This window comes from Anguilla rostrata, chromosome 1 (assembly GCF_018555375.3).
Source record: "Anguilla rostrata isolate EN2019 chromosome 1, ASM1855537v3, whole genome shotgun sequence".
NCBI lineage: Eukaryota > Metazoa > Chordata > Actinopteri > Anguilliformes > Anguillidae > Anguilla > Anguilla rostrata.
The window spans coordinates 31830759-31853666 of record NC_057933.1 but is presented as its reverse complement, the minus strand read 5'-3'; the positions used below and the strand labels follow the sequence as shown (position 1 = coordinate 31853666).

The 22908-nt window shown below is 36.8% G+C and overlaps 1 protein-coding gene across 2 annotated transcripts; it reads left to right on the top strand.

Annotated features, from left to right (window-relative positions):
• Positions 1–669: 669 nt before the first annotated feature.
• On the top strand, positions 670–22238 carry ccdc25 (coiled-coil domain containing 25). 2 transcript variants are annotated; one of them, XM_064334882.1, is made up of 9 exons: positions 670–824; positions 1242–1289; positions 8677–8716; positions 10535–10586; positions 16400–16475; positions 17805–17908; positions 18729–18931; positions 19503–19548; positions 20293–22238. In XM_064334882.1, the coding sequence occupies exons 1-9, from the start codon at positions 800–802 to the stop codon at positions 20320–20322; spliced, it is 624 nt and encodes a 207-aa protein (XP_064190952.1). In that variant the 5' UTR covers positions 670–799; the 3' UTR covers positions 20323–22238. The 2 variants fall into 2 exon arrangements, with proteins under 2 accessions (XP_064190952.1, XP_064190961.1); XM_064334891.1 differs by lacking the exons at positions 670–824; positions 8677–8716; positions 10535–10586 and having other exon boundaries at positions 1266–1289.
• Positions 22239–22908: the final 670 nt, after the last annotated feature.

Sequence of the window (22908 nt, the reverse complement as noted above, 5' to 3'; positions counted from 1 at the left end):
AATGGTTCATGTGCTTGTTAAAATTGTATAACCTTTTTAACATAATATTTATATTATGATTTTTAGATATACTTTTTTTAGATATAATTTTTGGTTCATTATTCTTTAGACAAACATTGTATTTTGAGCCAAATGCACTGATGTTTGTTTTATATTCAATTAATAAATATTACTGTGGCTGAGGTGATTACTATAACAGTGCCCACGGTATATTTTTGTGATGTCATGGAAATAATGTGACATTAGATACCAATATTCACTCAGCATGTGTCTCTGTCATTCTGTTATCATCATTCCCTTACCATAGGATACTTCACGAATATTTCTGTAATTCAAAAGCACACATTTTCCAATTCAATTTTTGTGTTATTCAATTAACAATGAATCTGCATATAAACCAAGAAGTGTTCTAAATGAAATGTCCGTTTAAGAGCTATGACATTTATATTGGTTGCAGAAAGATCTTTTTTTTTGTCCGTTTGGAAGTTTTAAACGCACGTCTGAGCATGACTCTGCTACCGTGCTTAATTTTTTTTATTTTTTGAGTTCAACAATGAGAAAATAGTTTTTTAAAAGGCTCGGACTGATAGGTAGAGCCTCAAAACATGGCGACATGTATCCTTCAAATAGCTAGGAGGTCAGGCGTTTTTAGTTTATTCCAACTGAATACTTCCGGTATTTCTCTTCCTTTGGTTTTTCCGCTGCATGCCATACAGTTAGTAGCTCATGTGGAATACGTTGTATGTCTATCTAGCTGCGAATCTGTTTGACATTTTTCTATACTGATAATATTTTGAAGATGGTATTTTATTTTACAAGTGCTGGTGAGTACTTTACTTGAACGTGCTCGACGTATCGACGATGATTGCTATCTCACTTTAGCTATATATTATATATGACTAGGTAGGAGGCCCTGTACCGTTGTACCGTAACAAGTAGGATGTCAACTAGCAAATTAACTCTGTTTTGTGACTTTTATCTTACTCTTTTGAATTATTTGTCTTCCACCTGCTGGTGAAATGTGTATATGAGAATGATTCGCTTTTACACTGCTACCCACTAGCGGGTCAACTATACGTGGACATGTACGGAGTATTTTGCCGGCTTTCTTAAGTGTACAATTGACTAGTCTGCAGTAATGAGACTAACGGAATCAGACAAACGTATGCTTAGTCAATGACAGCACTTGTCATTTGATTTTTTGAAAATTACAGTGAAGCTTATTGTGCATTATTTTGCAGTTGTGTCACCTCCTTATACCATCTACATGGGAAAGGACAAATATGAAAGTAAGTGTATTTCTCGATCAACCAAGCCACGTCTGTGATCCCTTCTGATAACTTCCCTTCAAACTTAACAGTATAGTATGTTGATATTCAGTGTGCATTTATTAAATTTCAAACCAAAGTATAAACTTTTTATGTCAAATTTCAACCAACAATAACACAAAAAGATGAGTTTACTTGAAAATAATCTTAGACACAACTTTTTAGCACAACAATTTAGCAAATTATTGGAGGTCTATCCAATCATTTGCAAATGGGAGGTGGGAGGGAGATGGAGGGGTCATTAAACTGAGTGAAATACCTTAAGTTTATTTTTAAAACCACAGGTAGCATATTACCATTGGCTTGTAGTGTAGGTGAAATCTGAAGAAAAACACATTTTCAACGTACAAAAGTTTCTGTGCGCAAAATTACAATAAACAACATTGGCTATCTTACCTAACACAAATTAAGCATTCTCTATTCCAGAGCAATGCTGCTATCCAATGCTTCCTAAATTATTTAAAGTAACTTGGCCCTGTGTTTTATCATGAATTTGCTCTTTGTTTTAGTTTGCAATGAAATACTGAGAGATTCCATAAAAAAGGTTAAACTCTGCATGTCCTGGATCAAAAACACTGTGACCACAAGTGCATACAATATGCAGAACTACTAAAGATCTATGAAGGAAAAAGTAAGCAGTGTACCCAGTGTCTCCAAATCTATCCAAAATGTCTAAATTATACATTGCTGTAAATCACAACATTATCATGTACTTCACTACAAATCAACTGTTTTGACTCAAGAGACTCACTTTTGCATCATTCTCAAGTGAGAATTACTGCCTTTCTGTCAGTACAGTGGTCTAAAATATCTAGGGGTCCAGCAACATAATCAGAATATCTCCAAAAATGAATACAATGCTTTTTGTCTATTATAAAGCATATAAATGTGCCTCTTATGAAGGTTTAAGATGAAACATTGATATCAGATTTAAAGGATTAACATGGTTGTTGTCTTTAGGCAACAACAAAACAAATGTGCATAATGTTTTTATTATTCAGTCATTTAAATGTATTTTAAAACTTATTTTTCTAAGCCTAAATTTCCCACTATAAAAGTTCACCTGAACTGCCTGGGCGTGGTAATGAGAACTGTCAGTTAGCTATGATTGACAGACCGCGCCCCGTTACCATAGCTACCTCCATGATATGCGCAAATCTTGGGAGACTGAATTTTCACAAGCTAGCTAACTTAGTATATCAAGTATCGATAGCTAAGGACGTTGACTTATCCAATAATAATTTTTGCTAGCTAGCTAGCTAAGTTAAGATAAAACTTCAACTATAATGTCCTTATGAAAGCAAACTAGCTAGCTAACGTTATCGATAACATTACATTATGAAAGCAAACTACATAGCTAGCTAAAGTTAGCTAGCTAGCTGTAAATTAATATAACCAACCAGAGATAGTCTAATAGTCCTTAAAAGGCACTCTAATAAATGAATCTAAAGTTAGTAAAATATTTGCATTGTCTGGCCTGTAAGCCAGCGGCGCAAACTATGGGTCACGAGTTATCCATGGGTCCCCAAATATGATTTAGAATCAGCTATCACAGCAATCTGACTGACAGTAGGGAGGGCAAAACCGAGCTTTAGAATGTCGCCGGCAGTGTATGTGCGTGAGCTCTACAATACATTTCTCACAGAAAAGGTAGTTTGTCGCCTTTTTTTAGCTCATTACAATGGTGATAGAAGTGACAAGAATTAAGTTGTACTGTGCTGTTAGCCTTTACTGATCGCCGTACAAGGTTAATGTGAAGTAGCTAGCACAATCGGACAGCACTAACCCATAAAAATATAGGCTACTTTGAATGATACTTGCTCAATCGAACGGTAAATCTGAAAAACATTCGATTATAGTCAGCGGCACCAAAATTTTCTTTTACACCCTCAATAAACGGCAAAAGTCCCACTAGAAGATTGAATTAAACCTTTTAAAGTTATATATTTTCTGAAACGTTATCGATTCCGCTTGGCCACAGTGAGTGAAACTAGGCGATCTGAGCGTATAGTTTCTATGTAAATTACGTCAGAAGGATTCAGCCTTGTTGTTTTCTACCTAAACTTCAGAGCACACTTGTAGCAGGACGGTGTGTCCAGTCAGATTTCTTTACGGGGTGTGGAAAGAGGAGTGGTTACTGTACTTGTGATGCACTAAGTCGGTAACATTCTCAACCGGTTGAAAATAGGACGATAAATTTAAAATGCATATTTCTCCAAAAATAAAGAACGGTCATATTTAATACTTTACTCATCGTGTTTCTTCAATGCCTCTTGTGCAAATAGCACATAAAACTGAGAAAGTGTGAAAACCACAATGTTACTCCTTTAAAAATAATGAAAAAACATTGTCACACAACACACTGGTACAGTACCTAAATGTGTAATCATTAACTAGTATGTTTTCTGCACTCGACAGTATGCGATGTTTTCTTGTATGGGGATGGGACGACATTAAAACAATATTCAACCATCCACCATGTTTTTGGAGTGTTCCAGCCCACCTCACATTCGGTGCATTAAACACAAACCCTATTGAACTACTGTTATCAAAGAACGCTTACATTATAGTGTGAAATATCCTCATTATAAAATGCCACTGACCAATTTAAAGACCCTCAATTTCAAAAATAACATATAACCGAAATATTTTGTGCAGTAACACTTACATATCAACAAAGAAATCTTATCTGTGTTCAGTAGGTAGAGACAGAGACAGAGAATCAGTGCTGTCGTTCTCCTCTTGACTCGGTCCAGAAAACAGTATCAGCTATGTCTATCAGTAAACATATGCCTTAGCCATGCTCAGAAGTTCTCAAGAATAATAATATTTTCAAGAAATGATGAAACTTATCGATTACGTTTTACCGGGTGCAGCGTCTTTTACTGCTGCCTCGAATGCGGTGATAATGATTCAAAACTTTTGGATACGCTGGGCTATAAAACGTTATTCCAAAAGTAAAATTAGACATATTATACATCGTTAGAAAGCTTATATGGTCACCTGCTGGATAAATTCATTGTCAATCAAGCCTGGTTGTACTAAAAATGGTGACAACACCGTAAACAACGTGTGGTATAATGCACAGCTATTTTGGAAGGTACCCAGGCGTCACAAATGAGTGTATATTTCACAAATGGACTGTTGAAGACAATAAAATTACCACTGTAACTTGAAAGGGACATCTTTACATTTAAAACCAAAGGTAATATTTTACATTTATTCCATTTTTAGTCACAGAAATTGATTAGAATGCCATAATACAGTTCAGGTCAAAAGTTTACATATACCTAGTCTAAAGATATTCAAACTCAGTTTTTCACAACTCTGCACTTGTCATGTTACTATACATTTCTTTTGGCAAGTCAATTAGGGCATCGACTTTGTTGACATCAAAGGTAATTTAAAAACAATCGATTAGAGACAGATTTATTTCAGCTTTAATTCACTATATCAGAATTCCAGTGGGTCAGAATTTTACATACACACATTGTCTCTTTAAACAGTCTGGAAGATTCCAGAAATTGATGTAATTACTTTTTAGAAGCTTTTCATTGCCAATTGTCATAATTTGGAGTTAATTGGCACCTGTGGCTGTATTTAAGGGCCTTTCTTTAGAGCCACTGCCTTTTTGCCCTTGGTACCATGGGAAAATCTAAGCAACTCAGCCAAGACCTGAGAAATAAAACCTCCACAAGTCCAGTTCCTCCTTAAGAACAATTTCAAAACAACTGAAGGTACCACAAGCATCTGTACGAACAATTATCTGAAAATGTAAAAATCTTGGAACCACACAGACACTGAATCATTCGCTGGCTAATGTCATAAAATTTTTCCCGACCGTGAAAACTGGATTACTTGTTTACATTTTTGACAGATGTGGTTAGTGGGTAAATCTATCGCTGTTTCCGTCGCAGCGCTTTAGACACAAGCAAAATTGGATGCGCTATCCTAAAATTTCTTCTTACCGTGAGGAGTGCCTGACCCGCAACCGTAGTAATGTGTTAACATGGCGGCACAATTATATCGAGAAATACCATCTTTGGGGAAAAAAACGCTATATTCTGTAAATGCATTTAACTTACCATGCATAAAAAACATAAAAACGCTCGCCAATCACCCACTTCTATTTATAATGCCATCATAGCGCAGTGTGTTTAAAACCATAAAGCCACCTCTCCATTTTTTTTTTGTTTGTTTGTTTTTTGTCAGCGCATCACCGTTGTTTTTACATTCATTCTGAAATGTCGCCTAAATTCCTTTCGACGTTCATTCGGCTTAAGATGCTCCGCAAATCACTTAGGCGCTGCGCCTAAGCCTTTATATGGTAGGGAAAACCCTGATCAGGTATCAAAGTATCTACATCTGCCATTAAGAGAATCCTACATCGCCATGGCCTTGGCTTTATTTTGTTGCCATGACAGAATACAAATTTATAATGATGACGGAATGTTTTTATGTATGCCCAGATAGACACAGTTTTCTAGTGTGCCGTGGGTGGGGGATGTAGTAGTTGCAGATGAGACTGCAGGAAGGGGGTGCTTGGTAAATGGATGACCAGTGCAACAATGGTGGCACTGCGAACCTCCCTATTCAGCATAGTTGTCCTGAATCATCTACTAACAAAGCTGGAACACCAAGTTTGTGTTTTCTTTGGTTTCAGGAGCACAGAATGTCTGAGTTCAGCAATCACAGGATGCTGGCGTCATGGGCACTAGATGATTGCACCAACAAGTTATGAACGGCTTTGGAATAAGAAGTAGTTTAATGCCGTCATGTGTTCGTGGTTTTAAATAAGATAGGCCAGTAAGCACAACTGATCTCTGGTTTTATTCCATATGGCCTAACTAGCCTATATTCTAGCCGGCTAGAATACTTTCACATTGAAAGCAAATGTAGACGGTTAACAGAACATGTAGATGGTATGTCATAATACAGTGTATACGTTCGGTGAAAGACGGGCAGATTTGGTTGAGAAGGATCCAGAAGAATTAGGCTATACAGTTGCAAAAGCAATAGTTGAAAAATAATAGACAATCATTTGTGAGCAAATAAGCATGCATAAGAAATGGGAGGTGGGATTCGATCCTGTGGTTCAGCGGTCCCAAGGCCACAACGTTAAAAGTGAGTCACCAACTTAGTAGCTGTACTGAGTTGGAATTTTCTTGGGGGAGAAGATATAGGCTAAGTCCATTTTGCTTATAATTAAGATTTGCCTTCCCTGGAACAAAGGGGCTGAGCCCAAACCATGAAAAAAGCCCCAAACCAAGGGGTATCTAGATATGGGGTCGTTCCTATGTTCCCAGGGTCCCATGTTCCCCAGATTTATATGGCACATAATGGGAACATGACAAAGGGTCCTATGTTTCCATGGTCGTATGTTCCCCAGCTCTACATGAAATATTATCTGTGTTCAGTAGATAGAAACAGAGACAGTAAATCAACGATTTTCTGTCTTACTCCAGAAAACGATGTCAGCTAGGTCTATCAGCAAACAAATGGCTTAGCTATGCTCAGAAGTCCTCAATAATAATAATAATATTTTCCAAGAATTATTAAAAATTGTTCACAACGTTTCGTCAGGGTGCAGTAGGACCCTGGGAACATAGATACACTCCCCTGGATACTTTAGGTCATGTAGTTTATATTACAGTTTTAAATGTTGAATTAGATGTCAGAAGTTGACCAACTTTTCAGCCGTGTTAATTGTGAGTACCACTGTTTATAATGTTTTTGTGTAAATGACATTAAGGCACACAATTTCAAGAAATGTGACTAAAAATCATTTTTGATCCTGATTGATCATTTACAATAAAGTGCTATTAAAAGCCAACCAGAGGAGGATGGGTTTCCCCCTTGAGCCTGGGGAAAGTTTTTCCTTGCCACTATTGCTTCAGGCTTGCTCCTGTGGGGGTCTAGGCCAAGGTTCTCTGTGAAGCGTATTGTGACAACTGCTGTGAAATACGCCATATAAATAAAATTTGATTGAATTTGATTGAAAAGTATATACTTCTTGGTCTTTTGGGAGAGGGACCTAATATCAGTATAGTTAACGTTATGCTAGAACTCCTAAAATGCTAGCGTGGAAAAAGAAACTCAACTGGTTAAGAAATCTTTAAGCTAATGTCAGGCCTGCAGGTTATTTGCCAAACACACCAGACAGTCCACTTGCGAGGAGGCCAGTGACAGTCTCTTAGCCAACTAATATTTGCTAGCTAGTAGACAGATAAGCTTGTTATAAGATACAGGAAACAGGAAAAGGCCTTCCCCAAATTATTGCCACAATGCTGGAAGCACAGAATCATCGAGAATGTCATTGCATTAATATTTGCCTTCTCTGGAACTAGGGGCCTAGCCCAAAGTTACCATGAAAAACAGCACCAGCCAAAGGGGTGTCCACACACCTTAATGTAGCTGTGCAAATGTATAGATTTTTCATATTGTAGTTTTTAAATTGAGGGTAGTAGGTCGAGAAGATGCGGTTGTTATTTTTGTTATTCATTGTTGGAGGAGCTTGGCGAAGGAACACATTTGATATTAATAAGCATGGCAGCTACCAGTATTTCAGTATGTGAATTGTATGCATGAATGAATTTATCCAACCATTTCCAAAGGACATTTTTATTTGTAACCAATTTGGTTTCAGATATTACAATGGGAAATAACTGTTTATCAATATCAACACAGAATATTGGGAAACAATAACTCCAAGCTGTATGTATTGGTATTTATTTTTATGTATTTAGTTAGATCTTAGTATTTTTACTTCATAACATCTTCTGAAAACTGCACACAATTTAAAAATTTTCCATTTCTAGAATCTGGGAAGTGTAATTCATTATTATACATGTACAGTCAATTTTGTAAGTATGTACTTTAGTCATCTTGGAACTTTGTTGGTTTTCAAATCAAGATCAAAGTTTTAATAGCAGAACAATTTGAGAGCTAAGCAGGTCAATTCCATGTTATTTTAATTACAGTTACATATCTTTCATTGTTTTTTCTATTTTAGACCACATTGAACATTCCAAATCTAATTTTTATCAACTTTTAGGGGTGATTTTCAGGGGGGCCATGCCCCTTCCAGACCTCCGTCTTTTCAGTGGGAGGGAGGAGCAGTTATTAGGCAAAAATATTTCTGTCCTTCCCTGTTACCACACCCACCAGCCACTACTGATAGCCTATATAGAATAGCTAGTTCAGTTAGCTTAACATTTCCAATATGCTGCAGCTCTTTGTTCACTGTGAATAAATGACAGGTGATTAAGTTTTTGTTGGCCTTTTTGTACCTGTATGTATTGAAGATATGCATGCAGGAAGAACAGCTGTCTTTTTCTTTTCAACACAGATGAAGATCTCATTAAATATGGATGGCCAGAAGATATCTGGTGAGAGACTTTTTATTTAAACACCTTAATTTAATCCACTATCATGCAAACAAGGCAGATTTGGGCATTACAGTAACTGCAGAATATTCATAGACTGCTTAATACAATTAGGCCATTAACCACTATAGTCTAGAGGGCATTTTATACATGTTGTGCAACAGGTATCTCAGTCTGTCTGTTTATATATAAAATGTGCCAACAGCTTGATAGACAGTTTTCAGATTATCCACACGTGATTTGAATCTGTAATTGATACTAGAGCCCGACCAATATATCGGTTTGGCCGATATATCGGCCATTATTTGACTTTTCTGACGACATCGGGATCGGCAGTTATGCAGCCGATGTGTCCCGATTTTTAAATAAGTATAATAAACAAAAAAAAAACATTGATTATTTATCTGTACTTGTCTGTTCGAACGTTGTAATTGCTAGTTACTAGAATTATCCAGTAGAGGGAGCTCTAATACAAGTGTGAACTGCAGCAGCTGACGCACTACTTTTGTAATAAGACCTTTGTCACTTGTGCCTCATCCAATATTCTGCACTGCAAGACTTGTCTAGCAAGCCTTTATGAAGTGGCAGTGAGCACATAAGCAGCGTAGGATCTACATTTCCAGAGGACATCGCTGTATTCTCAAATAAATAACCAGCCAAAATAAAAATGGTGATCGAATGCATCACACATTTGTTTTTTTTATCTGAGATGATATTAGCTACTAGGCTATATGATGCTGTGTCAATAGCCAACGTGTTATTGCAAGCGAGTGTGTCATCTAGTCACGTGTCATCGTAGCAAGCTAACCAGACAGTAAAAACGCAGATAAAACACTTCTAACGTGGATCATTTTAAGCCATGTTATCTAGCTTTGTCGTGATAACAAGAGAGAAGGATTGCTGTTGGAGAAGTGAATCAACCAACAGTTAGCACGGGTAACCTGCACGGAAGCGCATTGTAGTTTTTTTCACGTATTTCATCCAGTCAATTTAATTTCATCTAATGTTACACTCATTAGCTCCGCTAGATAATATCTTACTCTTTAAGATCATGTAGTAGAAATAAAATAAGAAAATATAATTCATTTAACTTACTGAGAATATATAATAAGAAATAATGTGTCAATAGCTAATGCGTTATTGCGAGCGAGTGTGTCATCTAGTCACGCGTCATTGTAGTTATTTTCACCACCGAATTCTTATGGACAGGGAAGCTCGCTAGATGAAGTCTTACTCTTTGAGATCATGTAGTAGGAATAAAATAAGAAAATATAATTAATTTACTGAGAATAGATACTAAGAAATAATAACAAATGAATAACAACAACAATAATATTAATATTCATAAAAATACATGTTTGAAACTGGAAAACTGATTTTTTTAAAATTAATTTTTTATAGATGGCTGGAAAAGAAAGGAGTAAAAGCAAGGTGTGGAGTTAGTTTGATTTCACACACTTAAAGATGGTGTAAATATATACATTTAATTTTATATCATCTTTTACTTTTTTTTATCTAAAAAGTTCTTTGTGTGTTTATTTTTATTTTTATTTGTTTGCTTATAAATGTTCTTAAATATGGAAACTTTAATAAAATATAAGTTTTCAAATTGATTTGAAAATGTTGCACTTTTTGACAAAATATCGGTCAAAACATTGGTAATCGGTGGGCTAGGACTCTCCAAAATCGGGATCGGCATCGGATCGGGCTCTAAAATCTGGCATCGGTCGGGCTCTAACTGATACACAGTCAACAAGAGCATTTGCCGTGTATTCCACATCTAATCTTTTATGGGAAATTGTCTTGTGATTATGCCTACAGGTTTCATGTGGATAAACTGTCCTCGGCTCACGTGTACTTGAGAATGCCAAAGGTAATAAAAAAATATTAAGTTTGTATAGGTACCAATGAGTCATTCTGTACAGTTCAAAGGACCAGTTTTCTGGCTCTCAGTTTTGCCATCATATGTGAAGTCGCCCACTAGTGATACCTGAATTATTGCTGAAAAAGCCTATTTTCCCATTGCAATCCATTCAGGTTTGACAGCAAATTAAAAATATTTCCACTAATATATTGAGGTTCAATCTATGCTACCTATTTTGACATTTTTGTTCATTATTCTTTCCCTATCACACAGACAAAGGTATGTTTGACGAAAAGATGTTTTTATTTCTGAAAAATGCTGTGACGTCATATATTTGCGGCCTCGTTGTGTGTGTTCAGCGAGGAATTCTGAGCTTTTAGGGGTGTTTTTTAAAGGCATGTGTGGAGTTGATGAGAGACAGCTTCAAGTATTTAGTTTTGATGTGCTGTGCTGGGTTGAGGAAACGAGTTGAACTGCACGTCTGCAGCAGAAAGTTACATGTAGCCTATATTATGTTCCATAGAGTGGATATGAGTAAAAATCACGTAATTACAATCCATTGCCTTGAAACTAACATTTGGACATGTCATGATTGCATTAATATTATTTTATACATTCTTATGCAATCATGACATGTCCAAATGTTAGTTTAAAAACATTTGTACAAGCTACACATTCATTATATTTCAAATACTTTTTCAAAATTATAATGACAACGTTGAAGATGGTGGAATATTTCTGAGATAACTGATATGTCTAAGGAAAATACTGCATGCGATTACTATAAGTATGGCATAGCGTGCAGCTGCCTTACTTTCAATAACACAGGTGCAAATCAGGCAGAAAGAAAAAGTCAGTTAATATATTGCATTTATATTGTTTTCTGTTGTCATAATTAAAATGACAGCAAACAAGCTGCATCTTTTTAACCTCCCATGGACTTGCTGCTATATCCTGTTAATAAAAGCAATTTAAACTTTCCATCAAAGAAGAGAGCCATAGAATATTCTTTCTTTGTATCAAACTATTAATATCATCACGCATGGATTTGATCCAAAATATTTTTTTAAAAGATTGCAGTGCATTGCAAGAATGCAAAAATAAACAAGGCACACCTCTGGGTGAACACTGTAATTTGTTCTAATGCGAGGGTATGGGGGGCTTGTCGGTTAGATGTTGTCAAATTAGGTGTGCCAGGCCAGGGCACTTTTTGTGAAATGGTGTTTTTGAAAGATGGTGCCATAATGTTAAATAATCTCTGTCTTGGGTTGCAGAGATTTGAGTAATTGCACACACACAGACACAGGACTCATGCTGCAACGCATACATAACATCATAACACATACATTTTTTGTAAATATTTGTTGTAATACATTCATACTCTGTGTCTACCACCCTTTCTTTATTTTATTTAAATAATTTTTGTATTTACTATTACCCTATTTGAATAGTTTAAACAAGTGTTAATATTAATAAAGGTTTACGAACATAACAGTGTGGCATCACATATTTTTTTTAAATGCTGGGTTCGTACGGTCATGAAAAACCTGGAAAAGTCATTGAAATTTAAAATGCAATTTCCAATTTTAAAAGTTTTGGAAAAGTAATGGAAATATAGCTAAAGTTGCATAAAATATAATTACTAATTAATCCAATCATAAAAATAGTATGTATAGTAATAAAACGTAAATTGGCACGTAACCTTCGCGGTATTTTGGTGGTGTGAGAAGTTAATTTGGTCTGGCTCAGTCTGTTTACAGGCACGCCCAACAGGCACGCTTCTGCTAATGTACCAGTTAGTAAACGTAGGCCCTACTGTGCCAACAATATGCCAGGGAAGTGCAGCTTCAATTATATATCAGGGCTCGAAATTAACTTTTTTTACTTCCAATTTCAAAAAGTTAGGAGCACCCACCAAAATGTAAGGAGCACCAACAATATATGCAATAGATTTTGTATTGATAAAAAACGACAATAACAGTACGGTTTACAAGTAACAGTTAAACGGTCATGCCTAAAATGTGTCGACTCTTCAAGGAATTGCGTGTTATGCATTCAAACGACAAAGCGCTTCTCGTCACATTAATACCGCTAATTAAATCAACCGCCAGTAAACTGCATCAGAGAAATTAGCTGTTTCAACCGGGTCGCTACACAAAACGCTACGTTAATGTTTCAAAAAAATAATAAAAATGCCGTAATCGTTCGCTTCAACTTTTCAGCTTTCGATAACGCTAATAAATTGAACATAAACTTTTGTCTTCAGGTAACAAGTAAGCATTAGCTCTCTGTGTCGCGTGACAGTGGAGTGCTGCAAAAGGGAGTGATTGAAGGCTAATATTAACCAATTTAAAATCAGCATTAAAGGTAAGAATGTCAAGCTCACGATTGATTAGAAGGGTCACCGTCAGCTCACAAGGCACATACTGAGTGTACTAACTAGCGAATGTACAGAGAAAGAGACGTTCGACTGAAAAAAGAAAAAAAAAAAGGTTGCACCAGAACAATTATTTGCACTCGCACAAATGCTCCCAATTATATTTCGAAGTCGCACAGATTAAATTTTGGGAGCATATGCGACCAAAATGGTCGCAATTTCGAGCCCTGTTTGAGACATTGACGAAAATGTTAAACTATTCGAATTAAAAAATGAAAGAATGTATCTAAGTGTCTGTCTGGTGTTTATTTGTTTTAGAGAGGCACCATATGTTTCAGATGCAGACCTAATTTTACTTAGTGTTACAATAAATAATTTGAAATCGTCCCGCTGAGATAAAGTCATTTGTTTTGGTCATGGAAATTCAGTTAAAGGTTGTGGAGAAGTCATGGAAAAGTCATTGAAAATCATTGGTGAAAAAGTGTATGAACCCTGTAAATGGTACTAGACTTAAAAAATACACCCTTAAAGTGAACTAATTTCAGGCTGACATTTGCATGTTTGCATGCTTACATTATATTAAGATAGTCACGAAGGCTATGTTTATGGTACTGATAAGTGTGTTTCCGTACATTTTGTCAATTGAGCAATCTTTCTGTGTCATCCTCTAATAAACCTGTGGGTTGGTGTAGTTGCATAAAACTCACTGTTCAATATTTTTAATTCTGTTTTTCCCTTTTCACCAGCATCTTTGATGCAAGACCAATCAACATGCAAACAATACATCTTTGTTGAATTGAAATTCAACATTTTATTGCAAACAAATGAAAGAACACAGAGGGAATAAGAGTGACTTATTGTAGTAGCCCAAATTAATAGGTCTATTATTTCATATGAATTCTGATTCTGAGAAAAAAAGCTGTTGAACTAAATCAGTCTTTCTAAGGCCTCCACTGAACCACATTGAGAGCCATTATCTCCAAATGAAAAGTGGAGTGGCCGACCTGCCAAAATTTCTCCAAGGGCACAGTGAGACAAGTCACGAAAGATCCCAGAATACCATGTAAAGAACTGCAGGCCTCTTTAGCCTGAGCTAAAGTCAGCATCCATGACTCCACAATAAGAAATAGACTCTAGGATTCATGGGAGAGTAGCAAGGGAGAAACCATTGCTAACCAAGAGAAACATCAATGCTGATCTCATATTTGCAAAACAGCACCTGGATGTCCCCAAGCCTTTTGGGACAATGTTCTATGGACAGATGAGTCAAAAGTGGAAATTTCTGGATGATCTAGGTCCTATTACGTCTGGCGTAAAGCAAATACAACATTTCACAGTAAGAACATCATACCAACAGTCAAACATGGTGGTAGTAAGATGGTGTGGGGATACGTTACTGCATCAGGACCTGGACGACGTGCCATTATTGAAGGAACCATGAATTCTGCTCTGTACCAGAAAATTCTTAGGAGAATGCCCAGTCATCTCTCCGTTAGCTGAAGCTGAAGCATAATTGGGTCATGCAGCAAGACATTGATCCAAAACCCAAAAGTAAGTCCACATCTGAATGGCTAACTAGGCCACTCCAAAACTTGATCCCAACAGAGATGTGTGGAAGACCCTGAAATGAGCAGTTCATGCTTGAAAACCTACCAATCTGTCTGAATTAAAGCAGTTCTGCAGTGGTGCAACCAGTTATTAGGTTTTAGGGGGCAATTACTTTTTCACATGTGTGAAATGGGTGGTTGATAACTATTTTCTTGAAATAATGTTTTAAATGACAGACGGTAGACAGTGATATCATACTGTAAATTGACTAGCAGCAATTCATCCTGTTAACCAAAGCTGCATGCCTACCTAAAGTTAACAGTAAATCATGAATGTATCTAAAATTAACCTAAGTGAACTGTAATCAAATCAACACAAACATTTTTCTACTAATATAATATGTTTTATGGTAACCTTACTCAAAGTCTCTGTGTTTTTTAATTGGTTCATCATGATGTAGCCTTGTTTTCACGTCATTGTCCTCATTGTGCATGTGACCAGGCATGCGACCAAAGACACAACTGAGTGTGTGTGGTGAGTGAAATTATGATACTTACTGGTCCTTGTAATGACTCCTTAAGAACAAGAGGCACAGCTGAAGTGTGCGCAGCTTTCTTAATTGTCGTCACACGGCACCAGTGTGAAGATACCCTTTCCCCCACCAGGGAATAAAAGTGAGCGCCAACAATCGCTTGCCCTCTCTTTTCTTGTCTGCTCTCTGTTTATTCTCTTATCTTCACTTGTTTGTGCCTGTCACCCATGGCAGGCAGACATTTCCCCTGGAGCTCTCACCCTGTGCTGCTTCTCCATCTCCAGAGTTCCCACAACCCAGTGGAGCTCTCCAGAATTCAGACACTCGCAGGACACCTAAGATTATTGCTGTCACTGATTTATCTAAATGCACATATAGTTGCTCTACACAGTAACTAGGTCCTGCCAACTTACCTCGCCTGCAGTGACTAAGCCTAATCGATCCCACATGGAAACAAGAGTATGCCCGGTGCTGCGTCAGCTAACCATGAGCAGCTACAGCAAGAAGAACCTTTTTACTACCGACCAGACGGAACAATATCGCCATTGCTACGGAAAAGGAACCCAGTTTGAACTGCATATCCCTGCTGGAAACATCCACAAATTCAGCACGCCACGACTACGGTCTCCAGGACCCAACTGTGACCACTGGAGACGACGCATGTTGAAGGATCCCTGTAAGACTGACTAAACACCCCAGGCAGTAGCAACAGTTTAGCTTACTCTTTATTGAGATTATTTTGAACACACGCACACAAACCCTCCTGTGAATTTGCGTGTTTCTATTTGTCCTTTCGGAAGAGTTGCACTGGTGGTGTAACCATAGAGTACTGCCACACACGGGGCCTCTCTCTCCCTCCTTCTCCTCACACCCACACACACAAACCCTCCTACCTTCCCATAGTTAGTATTGTTCTCCCCGGATAGATTAGTCTATTTATGCTCTGTGTTTTGTACGTATGTTTAATAAATTATTTTATTAAACCCATGTCTGTTTTGGTGTTGCATTAACATGAGAATCTGTGAGTCAAATAGTCTGGCCAAGAACTATATTCTTCAGGTTATCTGTTAAATCTTTGGTTTGATTGTATTTGATCATTATTAAGTTTCAAATTTATGGTCGGATATTCTAGATAACTAATTTTATAAGACTGATTTCTAATTGTGCGGTTATGCGACTTCGCCGACATATGAAATGATGCTTATCTTCTGGTTTACTCTGCTGGCACTATTTGTTGTTTAGTTGTATTATTTAAAATGTCTGTCCAATTATGTTGTGTATATTTCAAGCGTATATGCATTGTATGCCTTTAGTGTTCCTGGTAATTTAGGTATGTTGACATTTGTTTTTGTTTTTATATTTTAGGGGCTAACAATTGACGACATTCCAAAAGAAGTGTTGATTGATTGTGCGCAACTTGTCAAAAACAACAGTATTCAAGGTATTGCATCTGCTCATCTTTGAAACTGCTTAGAACTAGTCAGGGATTGTGCTCGGACGTTATTATGCTGTCATATGCCCAAGCATGGTTTCAGAGTATGGCTATCAAGTTGTAAACCTTTAGCATTTATTAGAAACCATTTGTAGGCCTCCTGCTTTATGAGAACATTTTTGGTTGGCAGTTGACTCACTGTGTACTTGCTATGCACTTGATTTGTCCAAGCAAACATTTCCTGTTGGTTTCATTTTCAGAAGCCCACTGGCTTTTCCGGAAACATAAAGTTGAAATTACTTAGCCAGAGGCTGTATTACCCTTTCATGGTTAACCGTAAAGATAATTTGTGCCTGGTATTTTCACCAGATTTTTGTGGTCTGGAATTCTGTCCTCTAGGGTCAAGATGCAGATACAACCATTAAAAACAATCCCATTGTGCTAACAGAATACTCTCAGTTTGTCATTTAATGATTTTTGTAAGATTGCCTGCAGATTAACAGATTTATTTTGGTTTAAAATGCAACTTTAAACTGACTCTGGCTGACAAGGGTTTTAGAACATTTTCAGAAGACTTATTTATTGCAGTATATTTTATTTATAGTGATCTACTAAGCTGCTGAACTGAGTTGTGTAACCAAATTGACATTCAACATTTGAAATCATCTCTTAAATATGAGATAAATCTGCTGAAGAATTTATAACTTCATGAAAGATTCATTTAATTTGCTAACTATTGTTTTGGTGCAAATAGTTTTCTTGCCTTTTTTCCTTTTTTGTTTTTCATAACATTCTAAGATTTTTAAAAACAACAACCACTAGTCTCACCTTCTGTTTTATATCTTGTAGTAGGCCTGTTGATCTGAATTAGACTGTAGGTGTCTTCATTTTCAGAATGCTGTATTCTTGTGTAATCCATTCAACCAGCACGATCATTTGTTGAATTGCATCAAATTAATTTTTTATTCAATTTAAGTAGCAATGGTGATACTGCAGTTTCCAGCTATAATTATAGGCATCTAAACCTGTATATATCAAAAGTGGGGGTCCTATTGATGATCCGTCAGGGTGCTCTTGAGAAAGGCTTCATCATTGCATTGATTCAGTGAACAGGTGTTTTCAGTTTTTTCTGAATCCTGATGAACATCCCTGAAGTACATTCAGTTGTGAATTCACAGCTGCGATTTGAGCATATCTAAATGAAGATTAAACTATGATCAAATTATGTAGCCTATATTTACTATTTTTATTTTTGTTGTAAGAAAGGTTCCTAAAGGAACCCAAAGAGATTTAGCTAATCCTGCCTGTTGGATTACACTAAATACTTTCTTTTGACAGGGTGCAAAATGAACAACATCAATGTTGTGTACACCCCTTGGAGCAACTTAAAGAAAACTGGAGACATGGATGTAGGACAGATTGGCTTCCATCGTCAGAAAGAGGCAAGCAGTAACGCCACAGATTAAAGTAACCATAGAGTGAACCAGTCTTAATGTTCTTATTGAGTAGTTTGTTCAAGCCAGTTTTAGTTTACTTTACTTATATATATAATAATTGCATTTATATGGCAGGGTTTCCACAGGTCAACTTAACTTCACGTTTCTAAATGAAAGAACATATAAAGTTTTCATTTGTCTTAAATGTAGTTTTCAGAGGTCTTGTGTAATCTAGGAGGTTTTTTCCTTTAGACATTGCAGTCAACATTGGATTCCATCAACAGTGTTCCATCATGTTCTAGAGAGTAGCATCGTATACAGATGGATTTACCAAAATAGTGTACTAACACAAGGAGCTTGGTTGGGTTATGGTAATAGTTTTTATGGTCCTTGAAAGTTCTCAAATTCAAAAAAAAAATAAAAATAAAACAAGAATTATAGTCACAAACAAATCAACAAGTGTAACTACTGCCTGATGACTGAGCTGAAAGGTGATTAGATGCTTTTAAACCACCTTAGAGTAAACGATAATAATTAAACTGTAAATGTAACTTAATAGCATTATAACTGTTAAATATTTGTATTATTTGCAGTAAAATACAATTAAAATACTCATGTTCTATGTTTGCTGTTATTTAAATGAGAGAACTGTTGCAAGTACTGTGATATTTATAGGCTATATGTTTTTATCCCAGGTCTGGTGAGGACCATGCATTATAAAAAGTGAATGACAGTGCCATAATCTTTTTAATGCTTCCCTTTGCTTTCATGTTATTATTTACTGCAGTGGCAAAAGAAAATGACACAGAAAGATGTTACTTTGCAGGTCAAGATTGTGGCAGTTGAGAAGAAAATCAATGAGATTGTGAATCGGTTGGAGAAAACAAAAGATGAAAGATTTCCAGATCTAGCGGCAGAGAAAGAGTCTCGTGACCGAGAGGAGAGGAACGAGAAGAAGGCACAGATCCAGGACCAAAAGAGGAAAGAAAAGGAGGAGATGAAGAGGAAGAAGGAAATGGAGGAGCTGAAGTAAGATTACATTGCATTTATTTAGAAGACGCTGTTGTCTACAGCAATTTATGAATATATACATATTTGGCAACAGGCAGAAATCATGCAAAGTCATGAGTGTTACATCTGGTAGTAACAGTTTAAATGGGTAAGAACTATGAAAAAGGCAAGGACAAAGTTGCCCCATTTAATAGGTCAGAGGAAGAATGCATTGAAACTGTTAAGTACTATTTTTAAGTTACCCATTTTTTAATGGTTTAAACTGGCTCTATCTTACTGTATTTAAAAGTATATTCTCTTTTTTATATAAACGTTTAAATTAAGAGCCTGTTTCAGCTGTTAAAATTGGAGTTTGATCTAGTTTAAACCACAGGCTTAAAAGGTATAGGAAAGAACCCATTTAAAGTGTAAAATATATTGCATTAATCTTTTGCTTCATAATATATGTGCAGGATGTGAATATTCAATTAAACCTTTTATATATTCCATGTTTGTGAGTAAATTAAATAAATTCAGACCTTTATAGAAAAACTTTATATGTTATAATACTTTTTTGTACATTCGCAATGTGAACCTTTTTTTGTTTTAGGAATTATTCATCGCTCATGACAAAAGAAAATATGACAACAAATGAGGTAAGTTAGCTTTGTCTTTGTTCAGTATTGCATTACATTACATTTATTTGGCAGACGCTTTTATCCAAAGCGACGTACAAAAGTGCATTTCATGGTCATGGACAACTACAAAACACGGGTTCAATAAGATACAATACTTATTTTGTACAGCTATTTCTAGCCAAGAACACAGTTTAGTTCACACAGTGAACACTACTCTGACCTAACCTCTGCCATGCCAACTAGGCAGAAGAACAAGCTACAATATTAGGACAAATACAAGTGGTGGTAGTTAGTCCAGGTATAGTCTGAAGAGATGAGTCTTCAGACCACGGCGGAAGATGGGTAGTGAGGGAGAGGTTCGAAGAGGGACAGGGAGTTCGTTCCACCCCTAGGGAGCTAGGGTGGAGAATCTCTGTGATCCCTTTACTCGGGTGGGAGGGGGTACAAGGCGCCCTGCTGCTGCAGAGCGGAGTAGTCGAGCAGGCGTATAGGATCGAATCACGTCCTCCAAGTAGATAGGGGCTGTCCTGTTTGCTGCAGTATAGGTGAAGGTCAGGACTTTGAACCGGATCCTGGCAGCGACCGGTAGCCAGTGGAGTGATTGCAGCAGAGGAGTGACGTGAGAGAATTTGGGAAGGTTGTAGATGAGTTGGGCAGCGGCATTTTGAATCAGTATTAGGCAGCTTTGTCATTGCAACAATTAATAATTATATTTATTTTATTGCTTGATTTAAAGTATGCTGTTTTTGTATCTTTTTATAGGATGGCAATGATTCTGATGACTTCATGTAAAATACAGCAATTGCAAAAATTAACAAGATCAGGACATGAACACTATAAAGAATCACAGGACTTCATTTTGAGGAATGCCAAAAAGTGACACATTGTGACTCTTGAAAGACATTGGTTATATATGGGGAAAAACATCTGTTCAAGGATTTTCAGTGCAGCTAAAGGACTTTGTGAGTGTTGGGCACAGTAACCTTACAGCTTTTGCTCAGCCAGCCACTGGACGCAGGGCTCCTGTCTTTCAAGGATATTTCCACTGACAAAAGGGAAATGACAAAAATGACTGCAAGTGATTTTTCACTAAATTGGATTAAGAAGATCAAGAATGTAGGAGAGAAACTCTCCAAGGTGTAATGTGGTTTGTATTGTACTGTGTGGGTTTGTCGGATATTCCTGAAAAATCCTAATAAATGTTCATAAAACATCAAAACCAACGGGTTGATGTTTTCCAGCAATAGCATGAACTATACATAGCATGATCTTGACTGGCTCTCAGATCTGCCCCCTTGAGGCCACGGGAAGAATGGGTAGCTAAATTAAATTGTGTTTATTCATCATTTAGGATTATGTCATCAGTAAAAATTATACTTGGTAAGTATGTGGTTTGAGAGGGACAATTGGTGATTCCAAATTTGGGATGAAAGTGTGTGTGCGCTTTTATTTCTTCCATTGCTCATTGTAGCTCAGGTATCAGGGTTTTATTGAAGAATGCATTTGCTAAGAATCCACGAAAAAAGGTTATGCTTTTCTAAGGTGTGGTCATGGTCATTTTTTTCTCAGACCGAAGGCCCCAGTTCATTCATTAATCACTAATTCAGGAAAATATGCTGTTTAATTCCCAGAACACTGTTAAAACATTAAACAATGTACTGTGATCTGTGTGAATACATGCCTTTAACCATGAGTGACCCATTCAGCAACACCTCTCTTAAGCTTGAGTCTCAAGACCACCAATCTCTTCGGCCTTAATTTCATCAGGATGTACCAGTGATTTCTGAAACAGCAAAAAAAAAAAACATATGAAGCAAATCCACTTGTGCAGCAGATTAGAAACTGGTTTGGGAATTATGAAGGGCGGCAGCGTCGTATAACGAGTAAGGAACTGGTCTTGTAACCTGCTGTTGTACCCTTGAGTAAGGTACTTAACCTGTATTGCTTCAGTGAATATCCAGCTGTATAAATGGATGCTATGTAAATGCAATCTAAAAAGTGTGTAAGTTGCTCTGGATAAAAGCATCTGTAATGTAATGTGATGGAGGAAAAAAGAAGAGGCATTTAGAAATATTCCAAATGTATTTATACAAATCACAGCTCACTATTTAGTTCTGTAAAAGTTTACCCCCTCCAGTGAACCTCCAACCGCAGCCAAACAATAAAAAATAATTTTTGGCAATGATCTTCTTTTTTGGCTGAACCGCAACAGCGGGGCCAGCCCTACAAATGCGAATGTCTGTGACTAACTGAGTGAGTGACTGAGTGAGTGATGAAGTCACACCATTGGTCGGCCGGATCACATGTGTCAGGTCCAGCCATATACTAGGTTTTAACCTGGTCTTGTTGTCAGGTTGAGCTAGTCCTCACATGCAAATTGGACATTACCCTTACTGCAATGAGAGCTTTTAGCGTTTCAGTGTTAACCACAATTCTACAATTCACGCAGCATCTCGCACTCTCTCCAGTCTGTTTTTTAGGCCTAGCGCCTCTCATCTCAAAGCCATTTTTTCCACAGCAACATCAGGAATTATGATGTAATTAAGTGCTTTTCTGAATGTAAGTCGGGTTATAGTTTTTTCTGGTGTCCCAAATATCCTTTTTGTTTCCTTCATAATGCCAAATGTCTTCATGTTCAAGAAATGTTCAGCTGCATTTTTGTATGTGTCTTTGCCACTTCCTGCAATAAAAACCTGATTTAAAAATGACTGTTAGAGTAGTAGCTAAGGTTCCACTACAGTGTTACAATAACCTTACTCCTCACAACAGCTGCAAAAGCACTTTTTCTACAGAAGCTTTATAACATGACTTCAGCAAGCACAATGCTCCTTCCCATTTGGCACATTTTTACACAAAATGTAGAATCAACGTTTAAAATAAAATCACAGCAATGCAGTGTTCCCCAACTGTTGTCCTGTAGAGAAATAGGGTTTAACTAGTTTTCATTGTTACTCATTGTTTAATTGATCAATTATAGCAGTTGATTACACAACTTTACCTCACCTGGCGGCTCATCTATAAAAATGTTCTTGGATTTAAACTTACGCTTACGCTTGATTTATAAAAATAACTGGCTGTGTTCTGAGCTGCATACTTCTATCTAGAGTGTATAGATTAGAGCAGTCAAACATCAAACAAATGGGGAAAACAAATGCGGTCAGCGCCAAGTGAAACCTATGGGAGACGTTAAGCCAAAGAGTTGTGTTGTTTTTTGTACTTTGTTACGTCCCAAAAGTCAGCCCAAGTTGTAATAACCTGGGACACAATGGACAGTGAAATGAATGCCATCAACAAGAAATAGGAGTCAACATCTAAATACGATAACAAAAAGATAAAATTTATTACAAACATAAGACAAAAATGCAGAACAAATTACCA